The sequence below is a fragment of the Salvia hispanica genome, chromosome 3 (genome assembly GCF_029641045.1).
Source record: "Salvia hispanica isolate PSC_SH4W2 chromosome 3, Shi_PSC_v1, whole genome shotgun sequence".
In the NCBI taxonomy this organism is placed as follows: domain Eukaryota; kingdom Viridiplantae; phylum Streptophyta; class Magnoliopsida; order Lamiales; family Lamiaceae; genus Salvia; species Salvia hispanica.
In genome coordinates this window covers 19834640-19842867 of record NC_142694.1, presented here as the reverse complement: position 1 = coordinate 19842867, position 8228 = coordinate 19834640, and the positions used below count along the sequence as shown (strand labels likewise).

The following is an 8228-nucleotide window of genomic DNA, read 5'->3' as shown; positions in this document are numbered from 1 at the left end:
TTGATTGAATTTAGGAATATTATGTACTCCATGACTTAGGAGTTAAAATACTGTAATCTATTCATATACTAGTACTTAATATTTTTCATATTAAAACTCGTACTTTCCCAAGTGATTTACAAATTTCATACAAGCTATGATCTTCGGCTTCCACATCGTAAGCATTTTTCTCCAAATCCAAATAAATGAGTAAAATTATAAAGAGTAAAATTATCAAATTTATGATAGACTAAAGTCCAATTTTGATCTCCTACAATTGCCTTAAAAAAATTTAAAATTATATACATTAAGTTGTGACATTTTGGTCTCAAATATATTATTTGTGTCCAAAATAACCATTTTTTTTTTGTTAAAGTTAACCGTCATCGTCGGTTTCCTCCTTTTCCGTTCAAAACAAAGATCTCTCCTTTCTCTCTACAATTCTCTTTAAATTGGATTCTCATTCGACGCCCCTCTCTCTACAAGAAGTATCTCTCACTTCTCCCTACAATTCGAACCCCGTCTATGGATGTTTGATAGGCCAAGTTGGAAAATCCAAGAGAATAAATAAATTCAGAAAATAAACCAAATTATGTAGTAAAGCTTCTCTCGATTAAAAACTTTTTAAAAATCAGCACATGTTTGATACACCACTAGAAGAATGAAATATCCCTTGTGTAGACATATTTGCCCTTAATCTTTTCCATTTTTATCAAATATACCACAATGTGCCCTAGTACTAGAAATATGCTGTATAAGTTATCGCCATTTCGAGAATGATCCTTTTGTATCAAATTATGATCATTGTAAACATAAACCAGTCGATTTCATGTGTGCTTGATGTTTGCTGTCAAGAACAAGAAAATCAGAAGAATTGAAGCTAGGGCTGAGAACTTGAAGAATGCCCAAATTGAATTGAGAGAGAAAAATGAACACTAGGAATTTCAGAGAAAGGAAATCGCATTACTCTTGAAATGGGATACAGAGATGAGTATATATTCTCAAGAATCATAACACTGAATTGAGAGCTAACTGCTATTCAACAACAATCTAACAAACTCACAATAAAGAGAAGAGATGATGGAGTGGTGCTGCAAATCTGACCCAAAATCAAAGTGAAAAACGGCAGAGGTGAAGGTTTGGTGCTATAAATCTGACGGAAATTCAAGAATGGAGAAAGAGAAGAGAAGATAGAAGAGAAGATGGAAGAGAAGAGCTGTAAATCTGACGGAGAGAAAGAGAGAAGAAAAGATGGAAGATTGAGGCTAATTTTGGAAGCAATTTTATTTCTTGATGCAATGGAAAATAAACCTGCAGCTATAAGTTTCCACCGATAAATCAGTTTACACTCTTGGGCCTATGCGGGCTGAAGTGTTTTTGCGGGCTTCTTAAAAAAATGGGAAAGTGCATCAAACAATAGAAAAGCCAAGGAAATGGGTCATTAACTAGGATTTATTGGGTTATCAAACATACCCTAAAGGCGCCAATAGTGGATAAACCCAAGCCACCTCCTTGCCAACGCTGACGGGTGGTTAAACCCATGCCACTCCCTTTCCGACGCCGACGGGTGGTGATTTCAATTTATTGGAAATATGGTTTGCTTTTGGATGTTGTAGTGATTTTCTAGATTTCTTGAGAAATAAAGACATACTACCTTTTTGTTAATTTCTTGTTCAGAAATTAGGATCATGGATTATATTTGAATACACTTGAGTTCGTTAGCTAATTGTGTTCCGATGACATACCCCAAATCTAAGAAGTGTATATGAACTTTAAGTTTGAAATTTTAAATATTTGATGGTGATAATATGTGTTTAGAGTTTTTATAATTTGCATTGTTCTCACTCTTTCTCAAATTAAGTTTTCAGTGGAGAGTGATGAAAAATTCTGTTTTAGGATTAATTAATTATGAAAGAGTAGAATAAAAAATCAAAGAATTTTTCATGTATATAAAAATTCAATTTTTATACAAATGAAATTTAAATTTAAAAACATCAAATTTACTCCACTTTATTATCTATCCATTTAGCATTGCAAATATTTTTTTTCTTAGACTCCGTGTCGAAAAGTTTTGTCTTAGCTATGGGGAACAAGGGAGTATGAAATTAATTAGATTATAATTAAATTATTAAATTGTTCAAACACTTTGACTATTTATTTTTTTTTAAATAGTTATTTTAGACCAAAAAGTATCCAAACAAAATATTTGGGACTAAAAAATCACAGACTTTATTGGACTAAAAATAATTTCAGCACAAATGTAGGAAACCAAAATTATACTTTAGTCTTTATGATATACTACTAATTGATTATTGTTAAAATTACAGGGTTCAGTAAAAATAAAACCAAAATTCGCGTTTTTTTTCGACAATTTACCCATTATTTTACTTACTAATACTATACTTATCACTGATAAAAAAAAAGAGAAATATAGACCTAATTTAATCTGGATGATCAATACTTAAGTAAAGATACATGATGTGGGAGACCACAATTGGTAAAATAATTCAAGTGTGCGTACGCAAACGTATGATTGAATAATTGAATTGATTCATCACACAGTCACAATCTTATCCTCGCTTCCAATTCTTCTCCGCCACCGTTGACCACCACCACCACCACCACCTACCTACCCGATCTTCTCCGATTCTCTACAATCCATGTATAATATCAATCAAACCTAAAATTGAACCGATTACCTACACTAATCGTCACTTAGTGACTCGAGATTAGCTCCTTAATTGCTATTTTTGCGGCGAGGGTTTAAACTAGGCTGTCGATTCGATTGGACTCGGTCCGTGGATGGCGGTGTTGTTGGAGGACATAGTGAAGTCGGTGGAGCATCTGCTGAAGCTCATCAGCAAGACCAGCCAGGAACAGACCTATGTGGACCCCACGCTCGATCCGGTCCTGCTCGTGCCCGGGATTGCCGGTTCCATTCTCAACGCCGTTGACAGCAATACGGGTCGGACCGAGCGGGTCTGGGTCCGGATTCTCGGAGCTGATCACGAGTTCCGGGATAAGCTCTGGTCCCGCTTCGATCCTGCTACAGGTCAGTTCTAATTCTCTGTGTTTGTGTTTCTAATTTAGGGCTTTTATAGAATTTTGTGGTGTGAGGTGTTTTTGTTGCCTGAAGTGGAGCAAGGTTATGGTTTTACGCTAATTTGCTTGTAAGTTGATTGGGTTTCTGGGTGTTGTTGCTTGTGTCTTTTATCTTCTTTGGGTTGTTGCAATATTGGCATTCCATCCTGCTTAGTTTTGGATGAGTACACGTTTAGGATTATGGATCATATGAACTTGGTATAATTACAGTTCTGTACCTAAATTCTGTAGAATTTGAAAGCATTTTGCTTTGATAAGATAAGGAGTTTGTGGCTTAAATATATATGACGGCTATATGCTTTGGTTTCATGAAGAAGATGGAGGTGCTAAATTTTGAAAAATAGTTTCTCGTAAGCTTAATAAGGAATAGATACATAGACCGTCCTTTGAGTTTGCCATTTGGACTTAGGTGTTCTAGTTTCAAGATTGAAAGGGAGAGAGACTAAGTGATTTGGAACATAAAATGCCAATTTCTCTTACATAAGCTTGCACTGGAAGTATTTTTCCCAATGAGGATTGAGGACATCTCAAGGTGTTCTGACAGAATGATTGAAACAGGTAAGACAGAGTGCTTAGATCCTGATACGCATATTGAGATTCCCCAAGATAGATATGGCCTTTATGCAATTGACATGCTGGACCCTGACATGGTAAGCTTTGCTCCTTAATTCTGGTCATTTGGCAGATTGCATTTTAGGGTTCAGTGCGAGGAGCCTGCAGTTCTTCGCTTTTACTGCATGCTGCAATGAACAATTGTTGTGGATTGTTTTGCAGATTATTGGCAGTGAGTGTGTCTATTATTTTCATGACATGATAGTTGAGTTTATCAAATGGGGTTACAAAGAGGGTACAACACTCTTTGGGTTTGGATATGATTTCCGCCAAAGCAATAGGTAACTGTTATGTCCTTTGAGAAAATGAGGTGGCCTATTGCGGCCCATATACTTAGTGTATTCTTATGCGATCAATTTGCGCTTCTCTTCTTTCTAGACTTCAGGAAACTCTGGATCGCCTTGCAGCAAAGCTGGAGTCAGTTTACACAGCTTCTGGAGGGAGAAAAATAAACATAATAAGTCATTCTATGGGTGGTCTTCTGACAAAATGTTTTATGAGTCTGCATCCTGATGTAATGCTCTCACTCTATCCGAATCACTTATTCCACTTTGTTTCCACCTTATCCTGTTTTCTGTTCTTTCTGATAGTGTTTCAACTTCTAGTTCCTCTATGTTGTAGAATATGAATCTAATGTTATTTGCATTGTTTTTCAGATATTTGAGAAGTATGTCAAAAGCTGGATTGCGATAGCAGCACCATTTCAAGGTATATTAGTGTCCGGGCTAAAATTTTCTGTGGCCTGCGACCCATTGAATTTTCATCATTTTTGTCAATGAGCTAGCTCCAAACAAAAGCAAAATCTTGAGGAATACCTAGTCAGCCTCAAAGTTCACAATGTAAAATAACCTTGGTACTTTCTGGATATTTACAGGTGCACCTGGATATATAACATCCACGTTTTTAAACGGAGCATCTTTTGTTGAAGGATGGGAACAGAATTTTTTTATTTCTAAATGGAGCATGCAGCAATTGGTATGAACTTATTACTATGTACATCACCTTCACTGTTTGAGCATGCAACTATATTTGTAACAGCTTTTTTTTCTTACTCTTTTTATTGGCAAATAAACAGAAATTTTAAAAGTTATAAAAGTTGATACCTGACGTTAGAAATTATCATGTGAACTATTGATCCCACTGCTTGATAGCTGTGTTGTTGGCATGCTTGAGCTATGGAAAGTAACTTATGCCATTTTCTTATTCATTGATGTGAACCATGACCTTTACTCTGATATTATTTCACAATTCTCTTGTATTATATGATATTAACTTTTTTGCTCTCTCTGTTTCAGCTGCTTGAGTGTCCGTCAATATACGAATTGATGGCCTGTTTAGATTATAAATGGGAGCATGTTCCTCTTCTTGAAATTTGGAAAAAGAGATGTGATAGTGACGGGAATTCCGCCACTGTGCTAGAAACTTACCCGCCTGTTGAAGCTATACCAATTTTTATGGAAGCTCTTTCAACGAACCAGGTAAGCCACAAATTTGATGCTGCTTCAATTTTTTTTTTCCAGAGATTTTTTTTTTTTTTTTGAGTTTTACAAACACCAAATGTACCTGATATAGACTATATGTAATATGTGCTTTTTGCTTATATATGAAGTTAATCAATGCAAATGTCACTTCAGATTTTGCATTTAATTTTGTAAGTATATAGTATGCTTATTCTTTATGATCTTTAGATACTTTACAGAAAAAGAAGAGAATGAAGGTAGCATTTCTATTATTTTCTTCTGTTTTTAAGAATGACTTTTGTATTCGACGATGGCTTCTCCGCAGATCAGCTACAGTGGTGTTGATATGGATATGCCATTCAATCTTGAAATTTTGAAGTGGGCTAATGAGACACGCAAGTTGTTAAGCTCAGCGAAGCTTCCTGAACAAATTAAATTCTACAATATTTATGGCTCAAATTATGACACACCGCATTGTGTTTGGTAATCAAAATCATATTCATAACTATGCATGTCTCATATACAACGCATGTTACTTTTGACCATATCCTGACCAGGCAATATGTTGCAGTTATGGAAGTGACGAGGCCCCAGTCACTGATTTGCGAGAGTTGCCTACACTCCAGGTAGAATCGTAGATGAACAATGATGTTCATAATTTCATATTCATAGAAAGTGTTTGGTGCATCTCTTCCCAAAAATAAATAAAATTCATACACAAATTCGGTTATCTCTATATATATTATGATAATGATTTTAAGAGTTTCTTAACATTAATTTTTTCGATTCTTACAGGCCAGGTACATATATGTTGATGGTGATGGAACTGTTCCGCTGGAATCTGCTAAAGTAAGTTGTCTCAATTCTTCGCTTGTAAGGTTTGGTTATGAAATTCTCCATTGATTGTGCTTTTCTATGCAATTTGTCATTGGATATATACTCTTGGGGTTGGAGAGTTGCCTGCGGGTATATAAAATCTTATTTGTATTGTTATTCTGTCTGTATAGGCTGATGGACTTCATGCAGTAGCACGGGTTGGGGTCCCAGGCGATCACCGGGGCATCCTCTGCGAACGTCAAGTGTTCAGAATCCTGAAGCACTGGTTGCGGGCTGACCACGATCCTTTCTACAACCCGGTAAATGACTATGTAATCCTACCTACTGCTTTTGAAATGGAAACCACCAAAACAAAGGGCATGGAAGTGGCCTCTCTCAAAGAGGAGTGGGAAATTGTCGGGGACGAAGATGAAGACTGCACAATGGAGAAAGAGCCTCTGGTGGGTTCGATCACCGTTGCTCGAACGAGTGGCGAAAGGTCTGTCCAGGAGGAAGCTCATGCTACTGTTACAATTCAGTCACAAAAGGATGGTAAGAAGCATGTGGAGCTCAGTGCTGTATCTATCTCTGCAAGTGCATAGATGAGTATCTCCCTCTGTGTAAATAAAGCTTGTCATGCAACATTGAAACATTGTTTTATTATTAACATTTTATGTAAATATTGTGTATATACGTTACTACTGGACATGTATTGTATGATAATGCTACAAGACCTTTGATCTTTGTATCTTATAATAAAGGCAAAACACATCGTAAGTCCTTGTACTTTGATTGTTTATTTCAATAGGTTCTTACACTACAATTTTTTAGTTTTAGTAAATCCTTATACTTTTATATTCGATATATTTCAATCCTTATTTGACGGAACTGTTAACTTTTCTGTTATAAAATAGCACATCATATATTAATTATTTGAATATATGGCACCTAATATCCTAATTGGAAAATATGAACATAAAATAAATATTAAAAAAAAGATAAAAAAAAAAAAAAGTAATTCCAAATCGTTATAAGAAATTTGTTGTTTAATTATTTAAAGTTCAAATATTAATTTATATTTGGAACCAAATACTAGTATAAATTAATATTTGGAACCTAAATTTTCTAATTTATTATTGCCGCCATGGAATTGAATTTTTCGTATTGTATTTTTTTCAATTTTTCAGGTTCTATTTCAAAGGTTTATCTAGTTATAAGAATAATCTTGTAGTTAACTATAAATTAAGATTTGTAGGTCAATTTGATGATGTTTCACTTTGACATCATGCCAATAGCAGGTGATGCCCTAAGCCTGTGACTTATCATGAATTCATGATTCATGATTTAGGAATTTAGCAAATAATTGTAAAATTACATAGAAATGAGTCAGTTAGAATGATTACTATAGAATCATAAACCACGTTACATTGATAGAATTTCTAACAAGTTAAGGCTGGATTTTGACGCCAAGGACTCTTTTGACAATAACTATTGTTATCATAGCTCATAGAAACTACATCATCTTTAACCTTCCAATATATATTGCCATGAAATTTCAACGCCATTTTGTTTAAACATGCTTTTGGTTTGTTGGCTTTTATAAAATACAGTAATAATTAAACTATGTAACTCTATCAACCTCATATCGGTTTCAACTTAATTTATAGTGTATCTTCAAAGCAATTAATTAATAAGAAAGATATTAGAGATTATAATATTTGCATTTAACAGAATAATAAATTATCATTCAATGGCGACGTATTAATTAGAAAAAGCAATCCACCAATCGAGATATATTTCGAGCCCAGTTAAGAATTAAAAGATGGTCAAATCCAAATCTATTTGGACTAAAGCCCAACCAAACACCCGTAAAGAAGAAAATCATTCGCACTCGACTTTTTCTGTTAAGGGTATCCAAAATCATTATTACTGATTCACAAGGATTCATGTATTTTATGATCTATTTCTCAAGGATTACTCATTGATAATGTTTGATCTAACTATTTTTATGAGATTGATTTTCAATTTATCAATAAAACAAAGGATAATAGATTATCCAACTAACAAAAATTGAATCTAAACAAGAAATGATGGTAGATTAGGAATGAAAAGCATGTGTATAAAGATGAGATAAGAGAGCTACAACCATAGGACCTTAACCAAAAAGATGGAGACAACCATAGGCAACTTTCATTAGCTCTATCACCCCTTGGCTCCACTACTCAATGGATACACTTCATTGATGCATACCTCTACTTG

General features: G+C 34.6%; 1 protein-coding gene across 1 annotated transcript; it reads left to right on the top strand.

Annotated features, from left to right (window-relative positions):
* Positions 1-2469: 2469 nt before the first annotated feature.
* Positions 2470-6755, top strand: LOC125214775 (alpha/beta-Hydrolases superfamily protein). The gene is made up of 11 exons (XM_048115928.2): positions 2470-3031; positions 3640-3731; positions 3856-3974; positions 4072-4207; positions 4350-4401; positions 4568-4668; positions 4989-5171; positions 5479-5636; positions 5725-5779; positions 5949-6002; positions 6161-6755. Exons 1-11 carry the CDS (start codon positions 2782-2784, stop codon positions 6569-6571), a joined length of 1611 nt encoding a protein of 536 aa, XP_047971885.1. The 5' UTR covers positions 2470-2781; the 3' UTR covers positions 6572-6755.
* Positions 6756-8228: the final 1473 nt, after the last annotated feature.

Coding starts and splice junctions, on each gene's coding strand:
- LOC125214775 (XM_048115928.2), top strand. CDS start 2,782: ATGGCGGTGTTGTTGGAGGACATAGTGAAGTCGGTGGAGCATCTGCTG. Junction 3,032..3,639: donor CCGCTTCGATCCTGCTACAG/GTCAGTTCTAAT, acceptor TGATTGAAACAG/GTAAGACAGAGTGCTTAGAT. Junction 5,172..5,478: donor AAGCTCTTTCAACGAACCAG/GTAAGCCACAAA, acceptor GCTTCTCCGCAG/ATCAGCTACAGTGGTGTTGA.